This window comes from Rhamphochromis longiceps, linkage group LG6 (assembly GCF_057381845.1).
Source record: "Rhamphochromis longiceps isolate RC_006_pf linkage group LG6, R_longiceps_female_GT1.1, whole genome shotgun sequence".
NCBI lineage: Eukaryota > Metazoa > Chordata > Actinopteri > Cichliformes > Cichlidae > Rhamphochromis > Rhamphochromis longiceps.
Genome location: NC_140562.1, coordinates 18,764,919 through 18,792,702, shown reverse-complemented (window position 1 = coordinate 18,792,702; position 27,784 = coordinate 18,764,919). Strand labels below are relative to the sequence as shown.

General features: G+C 41.3%; 2 protein-coding genes across 6 annotated transcripts; one reads left to right on the top strand and one right to left on the bottom strand.

Moving 5' to 3' along the window:
- Window positions 1–1,543: 1,543 nt before the first annotated feature.
- sart1 (spliceosome associated factor 1, recruiter of U4/U6.U5 tri-snRNP) lies at window positions 1,544–4,366 on the bottom strand. Its single transcript, XM_085409546.1, has 2 exons — window positions 4,209–4,366; window positions 1,544–4,041 (listed from the first exon to the last, which is right to left on the bottom strand). Exon 2 carries the CDS (start codon window positions 4,032–4,034, stop codon window positions 1,725–1,727), a length of 2,310 nt encoding a protein of 769 aa, XP_085265672.1. The 5' UTR covers window positions 4,035–4,041; window positions 4,209–4,366; the 3' UTR covers window positions 1,544–1,724.
- Window positions 4,367–4,419: 53 nt separating this feature from the next.
- On the top strand, window positions 4,420–27,242 carry pcm1 (pericentriolar material 1). Of its 5 annotated transcripts, none has more exons than XM_085409543.1 (40): window positions 4,420–4,563; window positions 5,799–5,913; window positions 6,329–6,577; window positions 7,670–7,996; window positions 9,120–9,290; window positions 9,772–9,891; window positions 10,110–10,296; window positions 10,649–10,758; window positions 11,005–11,278; window positions 11,368–11,515; window positions 11,834–12,049; window positions 12,234–12,400; window positions 13,304–13,521; window positions 14,195–14,337; window positions 14,426–14,555; window positions 15,088–15,258; window positions 15,398–15,576; window positions 15,757–15,972; window positions 16,057–16,315; window positions 16,447–16,592; window positions 16,674–16,870; window positions 17,632–17,812; window positions 17,899–18,203; window positions 18,413–18,574; window positions 18,851–18,907; window positions 19,116–19,288; window positions 20,985–21,116; window positions 21,673–21,802; window positions 22,217–22,384; window positions 22,513–22,610; window positions 23,171–23,305; window positions 23,408–23,611; window positions 23,710–23,769; window positions 23,860–24,010; window positions 25,227–25,387; window positions 25,477–25,540; window positions 25,657–25,865; window positions 25,974–26,066; window positions 26,215–26,338; window positions 26,539–27,242. In XM_085409543.1, exons 2-40 carry the CDS (start codon window positions 5,818–5,820, stop codon window positions 26,562–26,564), a joined length of 6,357 nt encoding a protein of 2,118 aa, XP_085265669.1. In that variant the 5' UTR covers window positions 4,420–4,563; window positions 5,799–5,817; the 3' UTR covers window positions 26,565–27,242. The 5 variants fall into 5 exon arrangements, with proteins under 5 accessions (XP_085265669.1, XP_085265667.1, XP_085265666.1 ...); XM_085409541.1 differs by having other exon boundaries at window positions 4,431–4,584; XM_085409540.1 differs by having other exon boundaries at window positions 4,432–4,612.
- Window positions 27,243–27,784: the final 542 nt, after the last annotated feature.

Here is a 27,784-nt window from a genome sequence, read left to right as displayed (position 1 = left end):
GGCAGTTGATGTAAATGGTTGTACGCCCTGTGAAGATCCAGATATTGTTTTCTTATTTTCAATGTAATACAATCCATCAAGCCTTTATTTGTCACATGCAATGTTACACATACATGTTACCTGCAGTGAAAATGAAAAAAAAAAAAAAAAAACGACTCAAAGTTATTTGGTAAGACTCTATAGTTGAAAATTAACCATCCCATAAATTATCTTCACTACTTAATAACTTAAAAAACAACAACAACAACAAAACGGTTTGCTGACGTTTTTGATCATGAGAAAAAACTTTATTTATCCCTTGTTTGAAAAATAATTTTATCACATAATGCAAAAAATAATTACTATTATACTATAATTGTCGTAGTGTATGAATGTCTGTATCTATGTATACTATCTTTGCTATTGTAGAATTCTCCCATACGTTTCAGTTCAGGGGTCTTTGTCTCTCTAATAATGTCTGTGGTTCTCCACAGACAAAAAAGAAGCAGGCTATATCAGTGTAAAGAAAACATGCTTAATGTCCATACTCATTCTCATACTAATTCAAAGAAGGTATGTATATTTATAAATACCTTTACATCTGAATCAACTGGCTATGCCCCATTAGTATTGTTCTGGTTTACAGTGTAAAGCAATATGAATGGTATTATGCATGTAAAATAAGTTCATTTATCTACTTTTCCTTTAAAAAAAAATCCAAACTACATTGTTGTATGTATAGCATGACTTTCAGCCCAGTTTATATGAGAACTTACAGATTATGTATTAACGTATAACTAAGAGTTTAGTCCTCCAGGTTGGAGCCTTTTTTGCTTTCAGAACTACTTTAATTCTTTGTAGCATAGATTGAGCAAAGTGCTTAAAACATTCCTCAGAGTTTGGTCCATATTGACATGACCGCATCTTCATTGCTGCAGATCCACTTTGTGAATCTCCTACTACACCACTATTCCAAAGATGTGATCTTGCATCTAGATCACAGTAGATCAGCATTTTCTGAAGTACTCATGCCAGCCCGTCTTGTACCAACACCAGTGCCACTGAAATCACCCTTCATCCTTATTCTGGTGCTCATTTTCAAATTCAGGAAGTTATCTTAAGTATGTCTACACCATCTGATTGGTTTATTAGACATTTTTTATTAACAAGTATTTGAAAAGAAGTGGCCAGTGAGTTTATATTGTTATATTTTGGGTAATTAGTCAATGTGTGCACCCATAATGCACTTATGTTTGCATTAATTCCTGTCATGTAGTTTCCATTAAAAATATTGAAATTAAATGCACCTGCTATATTTGCCAGGGCACAATTACAGACCCTACTCAAACAGCTTTCATGAAACTAAAAGGCATTTTAAACACACAGTGCTCAATTCAATATATCCAGGTTTTTATATAGCACTAGTTCACAGGTACAGTAATCTTTTTTGTGGTAAAGTAAATAACCTACAATATTAGAGAAATAATTTTGTTGTTTTATGACTTAATATAGCTGTGATCTGAATTAATCATGTAAATTCCAAACACAAGGAAAAACCAAACACTTCCTCTGAATTGTACTGATTTTATTGAACAATTCTTCAACACAACAATGCAGCTTCTATAAACTAGGACATTAAATCGTAGACATTAATTAAAAGATGTGTATGTGTGTGGTGTATTTTATCTATGTACTTGAATGTTTCTACGTTAATTATACACAATTATAATACACTTATTTCATGCTTATTTAGTAATGGTGTTTGCATTCATACTCTTTCCACTCCCACTAAGCACAATATATGGCGTTTTCTGGGATTTTTGCTTCTCCTGCAGTAAAGCCACAGTTCCCAGAGGAGTATCGCTGCTGCTCATCTTCTTCAGCAACGCCTCTTCCTCCAGCTTTTTCATCCTCCTCTCGGTCTTCATTTTTCCAGACCCCTTTCCATGGAATCGATGGGAGAGCTGCCTAAAAGCTTCTTTTGGAGTGAGTTTCCGCCCAGACTCGTCCACGTACTCAATCTTGACGTCAGGCTTGTAGCCATCCTTCTCCTTGAAGTCTTGCGTGAAGCCTCTGTATTCTTCCCTGCGGCTGTACTTGTCATCAAAGCCCATCTTGTCCTCGATGCAGTAGTCGCCATTGGGCAGGGCACCCTTTGGCGCTTTGACACGTGCTACTTTCTGCATTTGAGTCTCCAACAGACCCTTATTTTTGCACAGCAACAGGGCAGCAGCGAGGCCGGAGTTGACGATGGGCTCCTCGTCCAAAATGGTGGCAGAGGCTGTGGCGAAATCTGGTTGTTTTTGTTCCTCATCCAGGTTAACTGTGCTCCATCCAACATTCTCATCCATGTCAGAGTCTGAACCTCCAGCATCATCTTTTTCCTCCTCCTGTTCAAAGTCCATAATGTCTTCCTGGTCCTCTCTGTTGCCTGACAGTCCGTATGTTGGGATATCACCCAGGGTTCTGCAAAACTCTGAGGTAGCATTGAAAACAATGTTGTTCTTCTTGTCAGGATCGTCTTCATTGTCATCTTTAACAAGCTTCTTAACCTGCTCTGCCACCTTCGCCCCAGAGTCTTTCAGGAGCTGCATTTGCTTCAGCTTCCTCTGCTTCTCCAACTGCTTCTGCAGCTCCTGCTCTGCCTCATCCTCCTCAATTACAGCTGGCTCAGGAGGGGTAAATTCCTCATCGTCGCTTATGTCCATTTCTGCCATCCTGATGTCGTCAGACAGTAGGGGGATTTCATGCGTCACCACCTTCTCCTCTTTCTTTACTTCTTGGTCTTCATCATCCTCCTGTTTGCGGCCTCGGCCACGTGTCCTGGAGCCAAAGTCAGAGCTGCGGGTGTCATCGAGGTGAAGGTCATCTGCAGTGGATGTCTTCTCCTTCTTCCTGATCTTCTTCACTCTACGTTTTGTCTTTTTAAAGCCCACCATTTCCTGTGGTGTGTAGTACTCCGAGGCGATAGAGAGCGCAGGCATTTCCAAGGACTGGGCCTGATTTCGCAGCATTTCTTTCATGGCCTGGAGCTCGCGCTCTCGCTCTCCATCTGCAAAACCACCTGTATTCAACCGGAAGCTCTTTTTCTTCTCACCTTCAATTTCCTCATCATACTTTGACAGAACAGAGCGAGATTTAAATGAAACCATGTCGTCAACGCTCTCCTCTTCTTCGTAAGGTTTGTAATCTGGCTTTTTCTTTTTTAATTCCACATTCTTTTCTGCCTTTTCCTTGTCCACCAGTCCCACATTTACCAGCACATCTTCCTCCTCTTCCAAAACACCTTTGTCTTCAAGGGTCAGGATGACAGTCTGGCCCTCAGAGAAAGACTCTACTTTGTGCTGCACTATGAGTCCCTTTAAATCTCGAGATGTGTACGCATCCTGTTTAATCTGAGCAAATTCCTCCTCTACCAGATTGCTGACACCAAACTCTTCATCCATCTCTTCCAGAAGTTTGGCTCTTTTTTCTGCCATTTCTTTTTCTTTTGCCAGCTTTCTGCTTCTCTCGACCCAGGAGGATGTGTCATCCAGCCAGTCATCCTCAGCTAGGGTTTTGACTTTCCCCAGTTTCTGATTGAGTATGCGTTTTTCCTTCAAAGCTGCAAGCTTCTCTCTCATCTCTTTCTGCTGCTGGATGACCACGGGGTTGATGGTCTCTGCAACCATGGGTTCCTCTTTGGTCCCAAGCTCTTTCTTGTTCTCATTCAGTTCCAGAGGCTTCAGACCCAACTTTGCCCTGAGTTTGTTTGTTTCCTCGATGCTGAGAGATGCATCTCCGCTCGCAGATTGAGGCTGCACTTCAGTATTGCTTTCCTCATATCCCGCATCTACTTTCTCCTTCTTCACTCGTGGTTCCCCGCTGCTCCTTTCACCCTTCCCACGGCTCTCCCGTCTGCCTCTTTCCCTGGACCTGGAGCGCTTTCTTTTCTCCTTGTCTCGGTCCGAAGTGTCTCTGTCGCGCTCCTTGTGGCGATGTTTCTTATGTTCACGACGGCGCTCCTCTGTGTCCTTATCGCGGCTCTTTTCCTTATGTTTCTTAGACGAACCCATCGTTTATCTGAAAATTACAACAACAACAATAAAAAATGCAAGCAGTGAAAAATAAAACCGCTAGCTTTGACAATTTTAAGATTTGATTGATGACGGGAAAGCGGTTAGCTTTCCCTTGCTAACTAGCTTACATAAGCTATGAAAACTAAGTCATTAACCGAAGCCACAACTTACGTAGTTTGAAGGCAAAGATTGAAATTTGCGTTCAAAATCCAATCTCGGTAAGGGACTAGAATGGTCGGCTGTATGTTTTCTTCAGGCCAGTGTAAATAACCTCACACCACGTTCGTGTAAGTTTAAGAACAAAAAACAGCGTACGACAGTGTTGCTGTTTCCTGAAAACGCACTTCCTGCGATCGTCAGCCAGAGGCTGACGCCGCCTGCCGTGCGGGAGTGTATATGTTATGTCACGCTAGGGATGCGTCTCGGAAACGTTGCTAATAATTAAATGGATTTCACCGGACGAAGAGAGAATCTGTGAAGCTCTTTCTGGCGTATATGAAGAACAACGACGGGCAACAACATCTCTGTCCGTTTCTGGCTCTGAACGGTGACACCACCGTTTCTTATCTTGGAACGTAAGCTAGCTACCTTAGCAAGTGCAGTCCTAACAAAATGACCAAAAGCCATCACTTAACATGATACGTTTTGGTACAGCTACGTTGATGCTAATGTGCGGTGGCACAGAAGTTATTCAGACCTTAAGTTATCCACATAAATGACCGAATTCGCAGCTTTTAAGTGTATTTCAGCTGTCGTTACGCGAGATATTTGTGAGACCGAACTTTTACCTATACATTTAAAGTTAGCTGCACTGCGAGCAGCTGCTACGGCGAGCCTGGGAGCTGGTTAGTACTAGCCAGCTCCATCGGCAAGCTTGACAACTTTAGCCACTCGCTAGCAACACTAGTTTTCTCATTCTTTTGTAGACCAGCGTAAACGTTAAACACCGGGTTAGCTGGTACGGGTTAGTCGGGGTTGCCATGGCGATTGCGGGACGGAACTAGGTCACAAGTGTTGTGCTAGTGAAGTTTAGCAAATATGATGTGTACGCTGATACTAGGGTTTGTGTTTATAGCCAACACCAGCTGCTGCAATACTCGTCGCTGGACTTCTTGTTGGTAATATTATAAATTCTCCTGCGGAGTACAGGAATGAAGCTCGCGCTAGAAGCCGCCGCGCGCTGGGGGGAGTATGTCATAGCTTAGCTTTCCCCGGGAATCCGAGCGGGCCACATACAATAACCAAACGGTAGCTAGCGCTCAGAGACAGGGTACCGAAACAGACGGCACGTTTATGTGATCAGCGCAGAGGTACTGATGCTTTCGAGCTTTAAAATAAAGCCGCTAATTAAACTCTGTTGGTAAGAACTGATGCATATTTAGCTTTACCGTTAACTGTGACTGTCCATCATGTGAAGCGTTGATGAAGTTTTATTCAGAGCCTGTTTAATCAACCGTACGTTGTTATTAATAGCTAAATACGATTAGCCAAGTGACCTTAGTCATAAAGTTAAATTATGAACAAGGTCAAGTTCGTTTTAATGAGATGCGTAATGCCCTGTCTGTCATTGAAGAAATTGATTTAATTCAGTCCGTGGTTCAGTGTGGTGTCTTTCTGTTGTGGATTCCAGCAAGCTTTTAAGAAGCGTTTGCTTAACCACACGGGGTGTCATTTTGATATAGTTGTGTGTTACTTTTTTTGCTTACTTATTTTGAGTGCTTTTTCTGTGCTGACCAGTATGACAATTTTTGTGAATTTCAGCAAGCTGTAGGAGGGTAGCATGGCAACTGGAGGTACACCTTTTGATGACAGTGCAGAAGAGCTGCACAACTGGACTGTAAGCAATTGCAGTCTTGAAGATAGGCTGAACAACATGGTAAGGGCTGGCCCAATGCTGAATGTCAGAATGGTAGAAGCCCCATAATTTCATTGTACATGTACAATGACAATAAAGGACTTTTCTCTTTTTGAAGTACAGCTCATTATCTTTTTTTTCTACCAAGTGATATAAACGCTATGGTAACTCCCATTTATAGCCGTCTATCCTACTTTCTTTTGTATGCTATTTACACTGTGTATTTTAGTTTTGTTTTGATAGTATTATGTAATTAATTGTCAATCAATTTCCCTACGGGATTAATAAAGCTTCTCTCATTCTGATTCTGATCAGTTTCATGTCCATTTTGGAACTATGTTAAACTGCACTCTCCTTTAAAATAAATACATTTCATTGATTTTACCTTGAATAATAATTAACCTCAAATGTTGTTTTTTGTGTGTGCTTTCCTAAGGATTGGGGTGTACAGCAGAAGAAAGCCAACCGATCATCAGAGAAAAACAAGAAAAAGCTGTCAGCTGCGGTGGTGGAAAGCCGCCTCACTAATGATATTTCGCCAGAGTCCACTCCTGGGGCAGGTCGCAGGAGAGCACGCACTCCTCATTCCTTCCCCCATATGAAGTACACGACCCAAATGTCTGTACCGGACCAGGCTGAACTAGACAAACTCCGGCAGAGGATCAATTTTACAGACCTGGATGAGGTAAAATGCTTTGCTTTTTGTTAATGGGTATTACTGTGATAGATTACTAAAAAGTGGCTTGCATGACTTACTGTTAGTGATATGACACCTATGTCCCGTCTCAGGTGGTGGTGTTGTATAAAAATGTTGACTGGCTTCATTTGTTGCTTTTGATTTCTGTTCAAAGAGCTGTTGTGCAGTAACACAATACAGAATTTATAATCTGACAGTGTTTCCTGTGACTGGATGAATATGGCTGCTGTCTTTTAGGAAAAACAATTACAGGAATGCACATGCATGCCACAGGAATCGAGTAAGGCTTACAAGTCATACTGGCTCATGAGAGCAGGTTGCAGACATATCATTGGTATAAATTTCAACTGGGAAATGACACAAAAAAATGTTATAGCTTGGCTACCAGAGTCAGGGACAGTTTATTTTTCAGCTTCGGGTGTCCCAGCCTTCGCATTTCTTTGTTTCACTTAAAAAATTTGGTTGCTTTTGTTGCCGGTTGGGAACAAAAATATTCAGTAGTCAGATTCATTAAAACATCAGGTTTATTAACTAATTTATATGGTAATGATCTCAGAAGTCCCAGTATCTGTCAGGCTACACTTATCATACCGTCAAACTAAAAAGTTAGTGATTAAATCTGCTGTGGCACTTCAGCAGTCGCTGCGGGAAGTGATAGCAGAATATTTTTCATAGTTTGATACAGAGTTGTTTGACTGACCTTGTTCTGTTGCACCAGTGTGGGTGGCAGAATGACAGAGCGGCACACAAGCGTGGGAGATGAATTTGGGGATTGTAAATGGAGAAAGCAAAAGAGAAGATTGTTAATATATAACTATTTGTTTGGCTCTTCATTAGTGGAGAAAGCTAGAAGTTGAGGAGAGTGTTTAAAAAAAAAAAAAAGAAAAAAGGCAGTTAGATAAATATATAAATAAAATTACATACCTTTACAATATTCATTTATCCTTTGTCAGATGTTTGCTTTAAAGAAACAAAATTCTGAACATTTACTTCACTTGCAGTTTGTGAAATAAAAAAATAAAAAATACCCAAAACTTTGAGTGGTGATTTGTCTGATTTGTGATGACTTTTCTTACTCAGAGGAGCATCGGCAGTGACTCCCAGGGGCGCGTCACAGCTGCCAACAACCAGCGCCAGTTAGCTGTCGAGAACAAGAAGCCCTATAACTTCCTACCTCTGCATGTAAACACTAACAAAAGCAAGGAGCTGCTCCCCCCCTCCTCCTCTGCCCCGGCTACTCCAGTGATCACCAAGGAAACTAAGAAGCAGAGCCAAGGACTCAGAGACACATTAACTCCTGTCGTTCCTACGAAGGAACCTCCGAGGCTCGGTCATGGCAGCACAGACAGATTGCCCTCGTCGCACAGGGAACATGGCAGAGGAGAGCCGAGAATAGACAGCAGCCAGGTAATGTTTTGTTGTTACTAATTTGATCTGTTGTTTGATGTCCGCTTGATGTCTTGGAGTTTTGATGATTGAGTGGAGAGCAGTTTGCAGACATATCAATCCATTAAGTAGATAGGAATTTTAATGATTGAAAACTCTGACCAGCCTATGGTGCTATGAGGAAAATAAGACTTTTTAAAGCAGTTAGAGGAGATCTATTTGGGAACTTGAATCTTTAACAGTGTGTTAAACATGTTTGCACATCATTGAAACCTTGTATTGATCAAAACAGGACAAAAATGACATGTGAAGTATTGAAACTGCTAACTTGCTTGTTATTTTTAAATGCAACACTATGTTTGAAGTGGATGCAACCAATATCATTTGAATAATTCATAAGTTGGAAAAACTTCAGCAAAAAAAAACTTTGGAACATCTAAAAATAAGTTAATATCAGTTTGCAGTGGCTGAGTGGATGCTTAGTTGCTATGAATGCCTACTTTAAAAGTTTAAGAATGTTACTCAATGTAAAATTGCAAAAAAGGGGTTATATTGTTATCTGTGGTATATAATATTAACATTCAGATGCTGCAAAGAAATGTTTGCAAGCAAGGAACAAGGCCTAAAACCAGCTACACGTGGTGAATAGCAATTATAGTTAGTTTATGGGGCAGGTACAAGACCTCCAGCAAAGACAGAGTGTGGACTGTTGAAGTGTTGCAGGTAAATGGCACTTACCAAAAACACACACATTTATGTTTATAGTTAATTTGACTGAGATGCAATGAAAATTTTTGATCTTTTCTTGATATTTATATTTTATGCAAGTGAAATAACCTATCCATACATATATGTGTCGTCGTCCGTGTGTTACTGCACTCAACTCTGAGAAACGAGAACTAGGATGAAAGTGAGGGAGAGCCAGTGCAGCTGAAACGAGGCTGTATTTAGGGCACTTTATAAATATGCCACCCTCTGTGCCCAGTGTTTCCGCCCAACCCCCTTTCTTGCCCTTGTTTAGCCCAGTCTGAGCCTTCCTTACAGATGCTTGCTCACCTATCCTACAGTCTTTCTCAGTCTACTCTTTATTTTCAATCTGAAACCCACACCCTTACACCACCCTCCTCTTTTTCTTTGGTCTCAGGTGGTGAGCAAATTGGTACAGATCCGCGAGTATATCAGTAAGGCCAGCTCCATGCGGGATGACCTGGTGGAAAAAAATGACGTGCCGGCCAACGTGGAGCGTCTTTCTCATCTCATCGACCACCTCAAGGAGCAGGAGAAGTCCTATTTACGGTTCCTGCAGAAAATGCTGGTAAATTTGATATTTGTTTCTCCAGCTCCACCCGAATATCTTTTAGAATCTGCTTCATGCTTTTAACATCATTTGGAAATTATTATTTTTATTTATTTATTTATTTATTTATTTTCTTTCTTTTACAAATTTGGCTTCTTCATAACTACAGTAGTTTGTTGTCTTTGGGCTATTCCACACGCTATTTAATAAATAGTTTAATCATATTTTAAGCTATAATATGCTATAAAAACTGTAACTACCATTTTTTATTGTTCTGTGATTTTTTTTTTATTATTATTAATTTTTTGTGTAGTTTTATTTAATATTTTCTCTGAGAAATTAAAATTTCTAGAAAGATACATTTTAGTCTTAAGCCTTGTAGTCTACCAATTAATTATCATCACCATCTATTGCAGTCGAGAGGGAGTATATAGGCATGCCAGTTCTTGATTTTATCCTTTTTTACAATCACTGATTGTTCTCTCTGCTGCTTTTATAGGCACAGGAGAATGAGGAAGATGATGTGGGGACGCTGGACTCTGCAGTTGGCTCAGGTTCAGTGGCAGAGAGCACTTCTCTTAACACAGAAGTTCGATCTTCAGATGCTTCAAATGCAACAGTATGTACAGCTGTTATATACATATGTGCAGTACGTACACACTCTGTTTTGTCTTTGAGTTCTGTGATGAGAAAATGGAAACTAAACATTTTGTCCCTCCTCTGGCTTTTATCTTGTCTTATTTATTTCTTCTAACCTTCTTGTTCAGTAGCAGTACAGTATTGTTAACATGGCTTTTGGTAAAATAATGCTGACTGTCTGTGGGTTTGCATTGTTAGGGAGGAAGGCCAGAAGCCATGCGTGCTGACCAGAAAGAAGAATTGGAGAATCTGCGTAAGCAGCACGAGTTGCTGAAGAAGATGCTGGAGCAGCAGGAGCAGCTCAGGGCCCTGCAGGGCCGACAGGAAGCTCTAATGGCCATGCAGTACAGTGCAGAGCAGGCACTCGCTGTGATTGAAGACACTGGTGAGATATACAGTAAAAAGTGACAGGCATAATCACTGTGTACAGACTATTAGTGTGTAGGGTTAGAATGATCATTCACATCACATCGTTGTGTAAATTGGTCTTAGAGGAAAAATTTAAAACGATTTGTCTCACAAACGGTCGGTTATGCATTCCTGACATCTTAGATGGAATATTCTCAGGAAATATTTATTCAGCAGAGCTAATGTATTTACAAACATTAATCAGTATTCTCTGGTAAAGGTGTTAAGAGTTGAAATTTATATTCAGTGACTGACACAAATAAATCTGTTTTGTTTTTTTTTGTTTTTTCTTTTTTTCTTTTTTCTCTTAATTTCTTTGTTGTTATTAGTTGTCACAGAAACCACAGGCAGCGTTTCTGGTCTGAGCATCACCTCAGAACTCAATGATGAGTTAAACGATTTGATCCAGCGGTTCCACAACCAGCTTCATGACTCTCAGGTATGGTAGAAACTGTAAATTTACTCTCTCATATCCATAAATCATATAATTTTATCCCCTCTGTTTGAGCCATCAGTCTACAGACTTTAGATTTACATTAGATTCATATCAGTTCCATCAGAGCCAGTCATGTCAGACTATTTGTTTAGTACGGTCTGGGAGTAAATCTGTAATGCTGGTGTGAATGGTGTTAGTCTGCCACTCATTTGACAACCCATGTCAAATCTTGAAAAATCCTCCCTGTAGACTAAAGCGGTGCCAGATAACCGGCGTCAGGCAGAGAGTCTTTCCCTCTCCAGAGAGGTGTGCTGGTCTAGGACTCCGCAGCCTGTTGGCCCCCCTCAACACAGGCCGCTCCTCCACTCTGCCTCTGGCCCACACACTGGTCTAGACACTGGAGCAACAGCTGCCAGCGCCAAACTCACCAAACTCCAGGAACTTCAAGACAAAAAGCAGACCATGGACAAGATCCTGCAGGAGCTGCATTCACTCAGAGACCAGACACTCAATAATAACTCACGTATGAGTATTTTTAAGGCATTCTTTTCAACCATTACATGGCTTTTATTCTTCTAAAGTTGTTGATGAATTGCGTGTGGATTCACTTAGGTCGCGGCTTGTCAGCACAGTACAGTCTGAGTATGGGGGGATCTTCAGAGTTTCCATCCACTCTGACCTCTGGGGCCTCAGCCTCAACTTCCTTTCATCCTTCAATTACACAACAGCAGGACAGCTCCAACTCAGCAGATAAGCTCAGGTGCGTACGCAAACAAAGACACAGCTTGAATAGGCAGGTCAAATATCAACAGCAGGTTGCTGTACAGGGAGTGGGGATATAGTATAACATTGACGTCACAAAACCTTCCACACGGCCTCCTGTTGACAAGTTTCATCCTTTTCTAAAGTGCTCTTGAACAAGACACTAGACCTCCTCGTTTATGGCAGTCTTTATTTTCTTTTTTCTATACTTTAGCCTTTGAAAAGGAAGAGAAATGTGAAAATATTTTCCTGGCCTGTCACTTAATTTTTAATGATTAAACCTAGCATATACTCACATTTCATTCACTTCCTGCAGGAAGCTGAAGGAGGTCCACAAGCGCTTGAATGAACTGCGAGAGTTGGTCCAGTACTACGAGCAGACTTCTGATATGATGGTAGACGCAGTAAATGAAAACGTGAAAGATGACGATGATGAGGAGGAGGACGAGGAAGATGAGACGGAGGATGGCTCGATGTTTGAGGCCATGTTTGACTCGGAGCAGGAGAACCGCCAGCCTGTAACTAACATCAGGTGGGTAACTTAATGAATAAAATGTTTTTTGAATTTCTTAATCTTTGTTAACAAGTTCAGTATCTTTTGTTAAAATGGTTATTATTGTCACTGGTTCCAAGTTGCAATATGATAGCATTAGTAATTAGGTGATTGTGTGTAAGTAATTCTACACCGCAACGGTCACTGCACCTTATCTGTTTAGGAACCCACAGCGCGGTGGGAACTGGGCAGACCTGAACAGCCTGACCAACGGGCGCAGCCCCAGGAGTGGCGCCACAAACAACCGGGACGGCAGGCTCAACACTGAATGTGAGATCAACAACCGGTCAGCAGCAAACCTTCGAAGCCTCAACATCCCCTCAGCTATAGGTACACACTGCACAGACTGACACACACTTGATGGTGTTAGTGTTATTTTATAAATAAGAATATGTGAGTTGAATAACAGAGTTAGTCATAATAGGCTTATATAAGCTTATACTGCACTTAATTTTTTAATTTTAGTTTCAGTCCAAGACGGTGTAGTTGGAGTACGGCACCTGAATTACATAACAGATTGAGCTAGCCAGTAGGGAAAATATGACATGGGAAGGACTTGCGGGGCTATCTACCATTTGGGGTTAAAACTTTCAAAATAAAAGCAACAAGGTTGACTGCTGCTAAACTGCTGTAGAAAAAATTGTAAAAATTGCTCACCAACCATTCTCTCAGACTGTAGTACAGTCTGAGAGTAAGTTTGTAATGCTGGTGTGAAAGTCTGCCGCTTGTTTGACAACCCATGTCAAATCTTGTCAAATCCTTCCTGTAGACTAAAGCGGTGCCAGATAACCGGCGTCAGGCTGCAGAAAAATTTGTAAAAATTAGGCACCAAGCATTCGTGAGAGTCTTTAACCCTCTCAGGCTAAAATTAAACTTTTTGTTGCTAATGCACAACCAAGTCCTGCAGTGGTACTTCTGAGTAAAAAAAAAAACAACTCATAAAATATGTATGTGGGGTAATCAGGTTGTTAGTTTTTAACTGTTGCAAATCAGCAACGCCTGCCTCGAGAGGGTTAAAATACCTGGTGGCATGTCCAAATAAAATCCTATGTATGAGAAACTCATTATATGTGTTGTCTTCTGCTGTGTTTTGACCATTGTATAAAATAATGTTAACCTTCATTTTTTATTTCTTTGACTTGAACAGCCACTTAAAGTCAAAGTCAGACCAATGTTTTGTCTTGTTTTTCTGTGATCTGTAAGTGATACTCCTGTAACTTTGCTTTGATTTAGACTGCCAGTACAACAGAGACATCCCCTATAATTTGTTGAAGGATGAAGATGGTCTTGATAATGAGCGAGGGGCGCAGGCTGTGGCTCCAGACAGCGAGGCATCGGAGTCTAGTCGGAGGAGCAGCCTTGGGAATGAAGCTGGTTTTGGTCAGAAGGTCCATCGACAGACTGCGAAGCAAAAACTGTGGCAGCTGCAGGAGCTGGTGGCCATGGTTCAAGTGAGAAAGATGAGAGAACAATGCTCAAAGTTCTGTGGTCATGAGTTGGGTGTAGCTTAACAAAGTAAAAAGATTTTTTTAAAATCCAAACTACCTGTAAACAGCAAAGACACTCCAGATTAAACTGTCATTAAATAAACCCAGCAACAACCACTGTAAACCATCATGAGGCTCTGATTCTGTAAATGTGTGTAAAATTAATCATTTTATCCCACTACTGAGGAATCTGTTGCTTACATGCACTTTATTGGTACTTATGGGACTTATGTTTAGGTTCACTATTGAAATACGAAGCGACTTAACAGATTACAGAGTGTTCCAAGCTTTAAATGCTAACCCTACCAGCTGTAGCTGAACCACTGATACTGTGCCAAAGCTTTTAGGTGGAATTCAGTAAGAGTACTTAGACATGAGTAGACATGTAGAAATGTTTTGGATTTTTGGAGACAAATTCAACAACCATTACTTTTACTTATGTTTTAAATAAACATAAGACATTAGTTTGTTGGAATATGAGAAAACAAAAATGAAAAAACAAACACACCTGCAACTGCAAGAAAAATAGGAAAAGACTCTTAAAGACGCTTAAAGCAGTCAGTTGAACTGTTCCCTTAGATCATAAACGACTGACTATTTTAGTGAAGAAGCACTGATCCAATCTGTGTGTATCCAGAGTGATGACACAGATGGAACAACAGCTAATGAGGATGAAGCTTTACGCCAGCAGCCAAATAACACCAGGGCTTCTGTGCCGGGGACATTAGGAGCAGGATCAAAACAGAGTCCCAGAGAAATTACCCTCTCCAGCAAAGCCAGGTACAGAACTGTAAAAATATTCTTTTTGAAAACCCTTTATTTGACTTTGAAGTTGCATCACATCAGTCCCACCTTATTCTTCTGACAGAGAAAAGCTGTATGAGGAGAAGCTACGTCAGCAGAAGCAGGAGCTGAAGATGCTTCATGAAGAGCGTCAGAAGCTCATTGAAATCCAAGGCAAGATCCAGGACTTGCAGTGGGCTTGCCCTGACCTTCAGGTACTTGACTCATATTAATACACATACATGCAGCTATATGTAGGACTGGTGGCAAAGGGAACAGTCTCAGTGTATAAAAACTGACATGTTAATGCTTTAAGAATGTAGTAAGTAATGCTTTTTATTTCTGATTCTTAGTACTTGAAATTGAATTTTGTGGATTCAGTTCATGTCCACCTGTGTTGTTGTTTACACACAAGTGACTGGAGGCAGCTCAGTTATGGCAAAGCCAACCAATGGCACAAACAAACTTGAAATTTCTAAAAATAACTAAGAAAAATGTACATAACATAAGGTTAGTAGATAAAGTTTGTAACATTAAAACATTGATCTCTTGTTTATACTCATACTTCAGAAGTCTTTTTTTTTTTTTGCTTTGTTATATGACAAATTGAATTTTAATCCAGTGTAACTGTAACCACAGATTTTATTCCAACACAGTTGGCCATGTCATGTTGCCATTGTGCTTAGAAGTCAGGTGTTACGAGCTGTTTTCAGATGTAAACAGTATTTCTGCTGGTTTTCCTTCCAGTCATCTGTGTCCAGCACGGTGAGTCAGCAGGGTTTGCTGAGGAAGGTTCCACTTGCAGTTTCCACTCCTGCAACCGCCCCGGCTCCTCCATCGTCTGGAGCCAAAACAAACTCAGCCGTACTCAAAGCCACAGCCCCAGAAGCAGCTACTTCTTCAGTCACTGACAACGAGGTGACAGACTCCACCATAGACGACAAAACACCTGCTAGCTAACTATTTAAACCAACTCTTGTGATATATCAAACACACTTTACACTTTGAGAATAATCCACATCCACTGATCGTTTCTGTTCTTGCTTTGAAATGGCAGCTTTGGTCAGAAATGCGTCGCCATCAAATTTTGCGCGAAGAACTGAGACAGCGAAGAAAGCACTTAGAGTCATTGATGGCTGAACACCAGAGGCGTAGTGGTCTTGGAGACTCTGCCTGCCAGATTGAAGATGAAGAGGGCATCGCTACACCCTCACAGCCTGTCAGCAGGGATGAAAGGTAGGAGAGATTCTGTTCTAGGGGTCTGTCTCATGAGGAGATAATTTTTTTGAAGATGAATAGCAGCGAAAGTGTGTAACGCATGCTCTCTTTTTCGGATGCAGAGCATTTCCTCTGCTAGGTTGTCATTTGTCATTGTTTCACAAACGTTTTGAACCATTGTTCATGATTTGTTATTAGAACAATGGCCACCTGGGGTTCCTCTCCATGCCACCTGGATGATGACGATGATGATGACGACGATGATGATGAGGAGGAGGAATATCGCTCTGAGATGGGCGCAGAGGAAGAAGAAGAGCAGGAAGAATGTACAGATAGCACCTCTGATGATGACATTCATCTCTACTCACCAAGCAGGAACCTGTGCTCCTACAGTAACAGGAAGAATCAAGGAAGGTCAGACAAAGTGGCAAAGGAAGGATTTATGTCACTGTGTAGTGATCAATAATTTACATGCTTTTTTTTTTTTTGTGTCTGCAGCAATCTGAAGCCTCCGGCAGCCTTTTCCAGTGACAGTGGTGGGCTTCTTCATAACAAGACTAAGGCCAAGCAGCAGTCAAGAAGTTTGAACCAGTCTGGAAGCCAGCAGGGGGGCACACGGCGACAAGAAAACCTGCGCTGGGCCTCGGAGCTCTCCTTCACAGAGGGCTCGTATCACTGGCAGGAACAGGTCAGCCAGCTACAGAGACAGTTGGACTACAGCACCAGCATGTGTCAGACACTCCTGCAGGACCAGCAGGTTAGTGCACTCGGCACATACATGCACAGATGCTGAAATGCTCTTTGGTTGAAGTTTGTGTCCAGTGTTTGGATTAAAACCGCTGTCAACAAGTGAAAAGCTTTCTTTTTGTGTCTCACCTGTTTCCACAGACACTATCATACATGCTACAAACTCTGCTGACAGGTCAGTACAGCATGTTGCCCAACAACCTGTCATCACCACAGGTTCAGCTCATCATGCACCAGTTACACCAGTGCTACACCCAGCTGGCCTGGCAACAGAACAATATCCAGAGGTGATAACAGCAACTTCAATATGTATTTTTCACTTTATGTCTATGAAGTACAGAAACTACATGATGTCACTTTTCTTTCAGACTAAAGCAGGTCCTCAATGACCTTCTTCATCAGCAGCAGCCTATGCCTTCCTCTTCATCAGCAGGTTGGCAAACCCAGAAGCAGGGATCATCCCAGGAATCCAGCTCCGGCCCTCCAGCCTCTCCTGGTTTCTTCCTCCCCTTCTCCTCTACCCTGCATCCTTCAGCCAACAACATGACATCCCCGTTTCCTCCCAGTATGATATGAAAATTTATCAGCTTTTGAGTTTAATTCTCTAAATAATTTTTGAATTTTTGTGTAATAGAAACGACAGAGAGGGCAAATATTTTTGAGTCTGAAAAGAGAGGAAGTTTGCAAGCAAGCAAGGAAGCAATTTATTTATATAGCACTTTCAGAACAACTCCCAGCTGAACACAAAGTGCTGTACACTTGACATGCCAGAAATGATACACTTAACAAGTAAAAAATAAATAAATAAAAATAAGATGATAATTAAAATGACATTTAAAATAATAAAATTAGCACAAATAGCAAAAAAATAAAATAGTATAAAATGATAATTAGAATTACATTTAAAACAATAAAATCAGGGTCATACTGTGTCATATGCCAAGGAGGAAAAATGGGTTTCAAGACTTGTTTTTAAAGTGGACAGTGAAGGGGCCAAGTTTGCATAAGGATTTTCACTTTTTAACCAGAATTATTGATTATGATGTACTATAAAAGCCAAATTTTACACTTGGCCAGAAATCCTATTTTCCACTCTAAAATTAAAAGTATAACCTCCAGTGACTGCTCTGGCATAAACACTATTGAAAAAATGTTATTATTGGTGTGAATTACACATTTTCAATCGGTGCATTTGATTTAGAAATGGTTAATATATTCAAAGGGGACCTTCAGTAGGTGTGAAATGTAAAAAAATCTCACTGTCTGACTTAATTGCCTAATTGCCATCTTAATCTAAGTTGTTTTTTTTTTTCTTTCTGTCTGAAGGCTTTAATTTATATCCCCTGTTCCCTGGTTCCATGAGTGACTTTCCTCAAGGTGCAGTAGGTCAGGCTACTCCTGAACATCAGAAGCAGCAGTCAGATCCCAACACTTCAATCAAAACAGAATACTTGAGTTTCCCTCCACCGCTGCAGCGTTCTCCTCTTAACACTTCTACAGAGAGAGGGTATGTCAATCAATGTTGCCTGAAAACTCATTTGTGTTTCTTTATGGAACATTATTATCAATACCTTCTTTTTTTCCCTGCCTTAGGGCGGCAGGTTGGCTTAACACCTCCTACTCAAACAATATCACTCGCCATCAACTGTCTAACGCTGAGGCCCGAGAGTCTCCCTCCTCCTCTCCCATTTTTGCCAACCACCAATCAAGACATCGTGACTTTGACAAGGGGTCGCAGGAAAGCTTAAGCAGCATGCCCGAGCCGGTCGATCCCACCACCATAACAAAGACTTTTAAAACCGGGCGCAAGGCCTCCGCACAAGCCAACCTGGCCTCCCGAAGCAAGACTCCCAAAAGCCGCCGCAGGAGGAGCAAAGGGCAGGGCAAGAACAGTGAAGGTATTAAAAGTGGAATGCTGCACCCTGCTGAGAGGCCAATTGAATATTTTATGCAGGAAGCTCCTTTTAAAAGCTGTTGAATTCAGTTCCATTGTATTGTGAGTTTATCTTCAGGGGCATTTTTCTGCATTTCCTTACCTAAGTGTCAAATTATTGATATGAGAAACATTATCAGTATGTGTCTTTTCATTTGTTGGTGGCTCCCTCAGGTCATGAGAGCGACAGTGTTGGCAGCACTGCAGACTCTGTCCAGGAGAGTGCAGACACGTGCCACCAGAAGGAGCACAATCAGAGTCTTTTAGACAAACTTACTCAAGAAAAGCTGGACAGCAAGGCTAAGCTTGGGAGCAAACAGAACGACCTCTCCTCTGGTATGGCTGAAGCTGCTTGTAGTAAAATCAATGCACCCTCCTTTTCCTCTGTTATTTCTGTGTGTGTGTGTGTTTTCTTTTATTTATGATCCACATTATTTTATTGTAGAATGTTTATTCTTTCTCTTTCATAATAACACCCTGTCTTTTTATTTTAATATATATGTAATTGACTTGGCACATTCTTCATGACCACAGATTTCATTTTAATTTTGGGTTAATTTCCTTTTTTTTTTTCTTTTTTTTTTTGTCAATTTTAATTTATCTTACTCACAGCCTATGCTTGGAGAACACCCTTCCTCTCTAACAGAATTGCATGCACTGAAGCACCAGGTAAAGTCACCATGCAGATCTTAGCATTACTTAACTATCCCATGCATGGGCTTTTTTGTTTTCTTCTCCTTTTTGGCTTAACTAAACATGTGTGCAGGATAAATCTTTAGCTGTGAAAATAGTCAGTAGTTTTTTGTATGGTATTTTCTGTTGTTTGTGGCAGTTTGCAAATATCTGTCTGTAATGGTGTCACATCTTTAAATTTCAGATGCAAGCAGTGACTTCTCACTGTTTGAAACGCTGAGGGAGACCATTTACTCTGAAGTAGCTACTTTGATATCCCAGAATGAGTCCCGGCCACACTTTCTCATTGAGCTCTTCCACGAACTGCAGCTGCTCAACACGGACTACTTGCGCCAGAGGGCACTGTATTCCCTACAGGTAGGCTCAAAATTTTCACAACATGTTCAATTGCTGTTTAAATCCAATGTCCTGGGTTCACATAATAAGATTTTTGGGTGATTTTTATTTTTTTTATTTTTTATTTTTTTCCCATCTGGCTGGAAAGAGGATTCGGTGTGAGAATGTGGCACTGAACATCTGTAAATACAGTCTGTCAAGTATTAAAGATAACTTTGATCACTGACTTGATTTTTACAATCGTCTGAAAATATCTGGGAACACCTCTTTGAAAGAGGTTTGAAAGTATCTCTGCTTTTTGTTGAGACTAGAGCTACAGCTGACGATGGCTACAGATCATCCATCCATCCATCCGCTTCCGCTTATCCTTTTCAGGGTCGCGGGGGGCACTGGAGCCTATCCCAGCTGTCATAGGGCGAGAGGCAGGGTACACCCTGGACAGGTCGCCAGTCTGTCGCAGGGCTAACACACAGGGACAGACAACCATTCGCACTTACATTCACTCGCACATTCACACCTAGTGACAATTTGGATTATCCAATTAACCTATCCCCACAAGCTGCATGTCTTTGGACGGTGGGAGGAAGCCGGAGTACCCGGAGGGAACCCACGCAGACACGGGGAGAACATGCAAACTCCACACAGAAAGACCCCGGCCTGATGTTGGAATTGAACTCAGGACCTTCTTGCTGTGCGGCAACAGTGCTAACCACCGTGCCAGCGTGCTGCCTGGCTACAGATCATTTAAAAAACAAAAAACAAAAAAACTAATTTTGAAAAAACATGGCTACAGATCATATTTTTCAAAATTAGTTTTTTTTATTTTTTCTTTATTTTTTTAAATTTTAATCATGTGATTTTGGCTTCTGATGATTATGAAACTGAAATAATGGAAATAAAACTTTTTTTTCACTGTAATAATTCATGTATAGTGAGTCTAGGCTGTCAGTCTGTGGTTGACCTTAGCTGTCAGCATGTGTCCAAGTCTATTTACTCTAGAGGAGGCTGTAAAACTTGTTGTGAAAGGAGTCTGATATGAGTTGATGAGCCAGTGAAGCTCACTTCTGTCAGATAAGTGATACTGAGGCGATTTGTTGAGGAGATCCTGAACTTTTCTGTAAGTAAGCATTGCTGTTTTGATGCAGTAAGCCTGTGTTAGCTGCTGGTAGCCAGGGTTAGTGAAATTTTCTTTGAAGAGGAACTAACATTGTTTGACTTTGTGGCCAGTCTCTAGCCACATGCATAAAAGGAAGTTAAGTTCAAGAGTTGCATGAAGTTGGTTAAATGTATCCTGTCAATTGAGCAAGATTACAGTATTAACTCAAATAAAGGTGAGGGGTGAATATTTTTTATTTTTACTGGAATTTGGGCTGTCTTCCTCTCTTTTTCCTGACTGCTGTCTAGTTCAGCGCTGTAGCTCTTTGCCATGGCAGGTACAGTGACATATGCACACAAAACAGTAGCAATGGTGGACATGATAAAGAAATCATGCCGGGTGGGATGTTAACTTAGGGTTGTGTGTGTGTGTGTGTGTGTGTGTTTGTTAGTGCTTCAGTTTTTGTTTTTGCTGATGGGCTTCCTTTTTCATGGACTCTCTCTAGCTTGTGTCTTTGGATGCACTGTAATGTTTATATGTCTGTGACATGACATGGGCAGATAGAGACACTGAAACACTTGATCTAACAGTTATGATACCCTCTCTGTGTGTTTCTTACAGGACATAGTAAGCAGGCATCTAGCCGAGAGGAGTGCAACCGAAGACCAGATGCCCCGTCTTGGTCCTGCAGTTTGGGCTGCCGGCTCTCAGTCTGAGCTCACACCCAGCGAGAGCCTGACTACCAGTGATGCAGTAAGAGAAACATTATTGCTTCCCAGCATGGCATTCTCACACTTTTTTTTTCTTCCTCCTTTCTCTTGCTTCCATGTCGCTTTGGTCCTTCTGAAGCCTTTCATCCCTCATTGTCATCCTTCCCCTTCGCTTTCTTTCTTACATTTCATTATACCTTTCTTTAATTTCTCTCTCGGCCTCATCTCCTTTCATCCCACCTCGTCTTGTCTCCTTTCATCACTCCATGTCCCTCTTTATTTTCTGACTTTAATTTTCCCTCCCCGATCTTCATTGTCTTTGAGTTTAACTTGACGGCACGCGTCAGAAGTATTTTTTCAAAAAAGGAAAAAGAGAAAGGAAAAAAATGACCCTGTTCTGCCTGTGCGTCTGTTGCCAGATCAGACATGTGGTCTTTGTTCTTCTCCAGGGTCCCCAGAGTTGTACTAATTGGGAGCCAAGGCTTTTGTCTGTCTAAATAATGGCTTCGTTCAGGAGTGATGGATGAAATGTCTAATTTTCCATGCTAAAAAAATGGCGACCACAGCGTATGTGCCTCAAATCTGAATTATTTTTTCAGGAGGTGGTGGAGAAAAATCTGAGGATCACGCAAGACACAATGAAGAAGAGGGATGATGCAGAATCTGTGGACAACGACAGCACCATGTCAACCTCCTCCAACCTGGAACCTTTTGCTAATGATGACCTGGGTATATATAAATGTATTTGGGGAAAATTTATTTTTTTAAAGTTCCACTTGGAGGTATTCATCTGAAACGTTTTTCCTTTTGCCTTGAACTACAAATCTGGTACCTCCTCTTGCTTTTTTCCCCCGCTGGGCTTGTTAGTGCTGGTTTTGGTAAACCAATCAGTTTACACGTCAGGATCAATAAGTAAACAACAGGACTTTTTGGCAATGTAAAACTTTGACTTGTTGGCCTGCTATCATAACTTGAGAGCAAGGCTGCCATACATTGTTTGATCCCATGGTGTAAACCTGTTTACAGATACAAAACAATCTATTATTCAGTTCTTTTTCTCTTGCTTCACTGATTGTAAAATGTTTGGTGTGTCCCCCCCCTTTTTTTCCTCCTTTCCCTCTCCTTTCTGTGCGGCTCTGACAGGCAACACGGTGATTCATTTAGATAAAGCTCTGGCAAGGATTAGGGAATATGAGCGCATGAAGCTTAAAGCTGAGTTTAACCCCTGCAGCGCCAGCACTGCAGGTGCAGGCACTTCTGACGTCTCAAATGCTGAACGTCCTTCTGCTAACCCTGCTGAGCACCTCGAAGGTACCTAATCACAAGACCCTGCATGTGTACAACGAAGGCCTGTGGCTGGCTGATTGTGGTCTTTCTTATGGCTGTTTATTATAAATAGATGGCGTTTTGAATTAATATATATATTTCTCTGTGATCAGGAGCTGCAGGAGGCGAAGTGCACTGCCCTCAGATCGACACCCAGCAGTTGGATCGTCAGATCAAAGCCATCATGACAGAAGTCATTCCCTTCCTTAAGGTAGGATAAACCACAGACAGTGAATAAAGTTTGCTAATATTCAAGTGACGTGAATTTTCTGTGCTTAACAGAAGCAAAACACATTGTGGTTTATTAGTAATTGCTTATTAAACTTTCAACTAAATGTGTATTGAACAAATTAGCCTTTAAGTGGCACCTATTAACCTTTTCAATATTTTCTGTCCTATATACTTTTGAAATGTCAGATGATTATGTTAAACTCTTCCCAGTTTTCAAAAATGTACATGGTTGCAAGAAAGAAGCTCTAAACCCTCAGTTTTAGATTTTCTTGTTTTTCCAGTCTTTAATAAGGTGTGTCTTTCAGGTGTATAGCATTGAGCACAGGGGCTGAACTGAGGGTTTGCACCAAATATAAGAGAAACAGGGATTAATTTCAAATGACTCATGCGAAGTCCAAGAATAAAATGTGGAGTTGGAAATGAGAATGATAGCTGTCCACACACTGCTCTAATGTGCGTTCGGTTGTCAGTAAAGTTCGCGCTTCTGAGCAGTTACTGAAGACTAAAATGACTCGTCACTGTCCGTCTTTCTTCTCACAGGAGAACATGGACGAGGTGTGCTCCGTCCAGCTCTTGACTTCTGTCCGGCGCATGGTCCTCACTCTCACCCAGCAAAACGACGAGAGCAAAGAGTTTGTCCGTTTTTTCCACAGACAGCTGGGAGGCATACTGCAGGTAGGACCGATGCCAGCCTTGCTCTAAATTTGCCTCAACAAGCGCAGTTGGATCACATGAAAAGTTGCCTGTCTGACGGTTCACTCTTTGTTTTTCTTCCAGGACTCTCTCAGTAAATTTGTCGGCCGTACTCTGAAGGATTGCGGGGAGGACCTGCTCGTGGAGATTTCAGAGATCCTCTTCAATGAACTGGCCTTCTTCAGGCTCATGCAGGATTTGGACAACAGCAGCGGCACCGCTTTGGCAGCCAAACACAAACATAAGAACAGGGCTGAGCAGCATAGTAAAGCCAAACACAGTCAGAAGGTTACATCTTTTGTTTTCTTTCTCCAAGCATTTGTAATGCAATGTTAGCTTGAATGATCCTAATTTTAATGCTGTGTTTATTTATTCCTCCGTATTAGAATAATACAGCCGGTGGCGGCAATAAATCTCTTTCTCCAGCATACACAGATGAAGACAAGGTAGGTAATCTTCACACCGATGACTGTTTTATTGGGTGAAACTGTCAGTAATTAATCTTTGTAACAACAATGTCTCTCACTGTCTTCCAGGACCAAGATGAGGCTGAGCAGGGAAGTGCCTCTGCTTCCCAGGAGCTTTACCTGCAGACGCAGATGAAGAACAGTAGGAGCAGTGAGGCTTCGGAGGCTGAAGAGGATAATGAGGATGAAGAAGGTGGACGGGAAGTGCCTCTGTCAATCAGTGAGTGAAAAGTGGAGTAAGAAAAGGCGGTTCTTGTGAATAACTTTAGGTCCTCAGGCTAAAAATGTTCAGTGAACAGAATTCAGCCCTTTGCTTTAATTTGCAAACAGCAAATTATGTTACTTGTCAGGCAGGTTGTTTCTGAGGTGATAAGAGTCTAAATATTTAAAAATGCAAACAAAAAAAACATTCAAATTATGATCCTGTGATTTGAAATCGTTGATAACCACTCTGATAGGAACTTTACATTAAAGGTTTCTTTCAGCCTCACTTTCTTGCTCTTTACTCGGTTTTGTAGTATTTATGACACAAAATTGGCAACTTTTTCTCGTGATGTCTGATCACGCCTCAGTTTTGACTTAATAACTGCAGCCCTCGAACTGTGACGGCCTGAGTTATCCCCGCATGACCCAACGATGCTCCGAAAATCTTCTTGTCGTGTTAAGAAAGTTCCGCTTTCTTCTCCTTCTTTTCTTCCACCCCACAGGTGGAGTTTGAGGTCAGGTAACTGACCACAAGAGTCAGCACTTCTTGGTCTTCTTTGATCTTCAAGTAGTAGTTTACCTTTTAGGTGTATGTGTACTCATTATCATGCAGTGTGGTACAAACCAGAGGGGGAGCACATCTCTGGAAAATTGAGTGTCTCTGCTCGCTGGCTGAAGTGGAGTCGTTTCAGTGCAGCTGTCTAATTCTGATGCCGTGTTTTCTGCAATTACAAAGCTGCTCAATAAACACCATTATTCTAAAAAACTTTAATCGCAGCCACGTCTCTAACAGGTAAACAGAGGCTGCATGTTAAATGAGCTGCTGTTTAGTAGATCTGAAAGGCTGCTTCAGTAAAAGGTATACAAGTTGAAAGATATCTGACCCTGAGTACAGAATAATAAAAGGTATCTGCAGTGTGATTGGTGCCCTTGAAATGGTGCAAATATTTCAATTACTCTTTATCTGTAATCATAATTTATTGCGTTTAAATGTTTTTGAATCTTCAAATGTTCTTACAGTTTTAAACCCAAAGGTCATTATCTTTTTTCTTTTTAAAGGTTTTTTTAAGCACATACTTTTGGGATTTTACGCCTTTATTCAAGAACAAACAGTAAAAACGACCTGGAAAATGGCCAACCAGCTGGGAATCAAAACAGAGAATCGCTGCTCACTTAAACCTGCACCCCGACCACTTTGCCGTTTCATTTTCACTTTTTTTTTTGCTTTTCAGGTCTCTCCAAAGCAGAGACGCAGGCGCTGACTAACTATGGCAGTGGGGAGGATGAGAACGAAGAGGAGGAAATCGAGGAGTTTGAAGCAGGACCTGTAGACGTCCAAACATCCTTACAGGCTTCTGCAGACGGACAGGCGGAGCAGGAGAGCACAGCCACGGTCAGCCATGGAGATGTGTGCAACAGCTGTAGCTTACATTATTAAGCAGCTTCTTCTTAGTCTGACTGTGTAATTGTGTTGTACTCCAGGGTACAGCAGCCAGCGAAGCCGAAGAGATAAGAACTGAACAGAGGAGCTCGGAGAATGACGACGGTGAGGCCTTTTCTACGTATTCAGCAGCGGAATTCGATCCCGGCCAGTGCGCGATAGTAAACTTGTCAGGAATATTTTGGGGCTCTCTTTGCACACTCACAAACTTTGTCTTGCAGAAATCGTGAGGTCAGTTGAGACTGTGGATTCTGGAGTGGAGGAGCATGAGAGGGTGGAGTGCCAGAGCCCCGAGGAGGAGAGCAAAGCTGGGGCTTCTGCTGTTGCCTCAGAGAGGGAGTCCACCATGTACCAAGGTCAGGATGTCACCAAGGAGGCAACGACCACAAGCAGCCCAGACACAGACTCGCCCGTCATGATCAGCGTGGATGCAAGTCCAAATATGACCTATATGTGACTTTTTTCCCCTTCCTGTTGTAGAAATAATGTCAAACCTTAATTTGCTGCTTTTTTTTTTTTTTTCTGGGTCTATGCTCAGGAGGTGGGATCTGGTAACGCGAGCCAAAAGTCTGATGAGGACGACTTTGTTAAGGTGGACGACTTACCGCTACAGCTCACAGTCATGTGTGAGGTGCGTAAAGGACTAACAGTAAAAAAACAAAACAAAAACGCTCAGTTAAAATGCAAACTGCAAGCATTTTAAAAGCCGAGGCATGACCCCCACCCCCGTGGCAAAAGGTGTCTGATTGTACAATGTGTCTGTGTGCTGTAAACATCAGGAGGAGCTGCAGAAGAGGATCGTGGAGGAGCAGCAGAATAACAACCTGTCGGTAGAGATCCTCAACGGGAACACTGAATTGCTGACTGGGCTGGTGGGAAACGCGCAGGCACTGAAGGAACCAGGTATGGATTACAGTCTCTGTCAGTCAAGATCGCAGTTTTGTTTGTGCGGATGTCACACATTTCGCCAAAAGCAAAGCCGCCGTCTCTCGGCAGACATCCACAGACCCGAGCAGCTTTTAAGTCGATACATAAACAAACTGTGAAGCTTTTTTTTGTGACAGCAAATTGTACCCTTTTTTTTTTGCTCTTTTATTTTTCAGAAACCGCTGCTGCCCAGGATGCTTAAAGAATTATACAGATGTTTTGTTTGTTTGTTTTTTAGCAACACTATACTTTAAAACCCTAAAACCTGTTCTGGTTGTAGGATTGTTAACTCTTAATCTGATAGTTTAAAGTTGCAAATCATTTGCGACTCTCTAACAAACACATGTGCAACAGATAATACTAAGACTTGTACTCCTATACAACAACACTTTTGGGTTAATTTTATCCCTGAATATTTAATGTGATTTATGGATAATCTGGAGTGGAGAATTTTCTTCTATGCTCTGGATCACAACAGTTAATCCTCTGCTTGAATCGCTATAGTGCTGATGCTCCTGTTCAGATCCGCCTTAGATTTTTTTTTTCTCCCATGGTTCTGGGATCAGTTCGATATCAGTTGTGATGTTTTGGTTTTTTTTGTTTGTTTTGGTTTTTTTAATGTTTTATTTGTCTTGCTCTGGCCTTACTGTTACTGTACATCTCACCTTTTCTGAAGTTGGTTCCTATTTACAAAGAGATGACAGCTGACTTCAGCTAAATGTTTCTTTAGCTTGAACACACCTTTAAGCTCCAACTCAGCTTCTGTCCCTTCACACTCCTCTTTATATACTGTTTCAGTTAATGGTTAGTCTTTCCATGTATTTAAAATGTTGGCTACAGTAATGAGTTTTAATTAATAAAATGCTGGAACTTTCAAACATGGTTTTGTCATGTGGTTACTACATATATCATAATGATAAATCTCCATTACTGCTCATTGATTGTTTGCTCTTCTTCTTGATACCACTAAATTTGAATGAACTGTCACCTACATAGTTTACTGAACAAATATAATTATATCTAAAAATATGTATGTATATATCGCTTTATAAAGTGGTCGGTGAATGTAGGTAAATATAAGGTATGCCACTTCAACTGGTTAGTAACATAAATATCTACTTAGCCGACTAAAAAACATGAAGTGGATTTATTGGAGGAAAAAAAAAATAGATCAAAGGCACAGTTCACCCAGTCATACAGAAATATTGTTTCTCTGGCCTGTTTTAGTTTATTCGTGCAGATTGTTTGAGCATGAATTGTCCAGTTCAGGATGTCTGCCTTCTCTGAAATACTGAGCTGTATTATTCTGCAGGAGGTGGTCTGCATCTATGGATGGAAGGCTTGTGCTCATGAAAGTGTGACAGGATGTAATAATATAATGAGCTGAGCTGTTGCCCATCTAGTCTTTTATTTTTCCTGGTT

Bases quoted from the DNA above. Each gene is read 5' to 3' on its own strand.
- sart1 (XM_085409546.1), bottom strand. From the start codon at position 4,034: ATGGGTTCGTCTAAGAAACATAAGGAAAAGAGCCGCGATAAGGACACA.
- pcm1 (XM_085409543.1), top strand. From the start codon at position 5,818: ATGGCAACTGGAGGTACACCTTTTGATGACAGTGCAGAAGAGCTGCAC. The intron at 17,813-17,898 runs GTATGTCAATCA...TCCCTGCCTTAG, and splicing joins AACACTTCTACAGAGAGAGG to GGCGGCAGGTTGGCTTAACA. The intron at 18,204-18,412 runs GTATTAAAAGTG...TGGCTCCCTCAG, and splicing joins GCAGGGCAAGAACAGTGAAG to GTCATGAGAGCGACAGTGTT.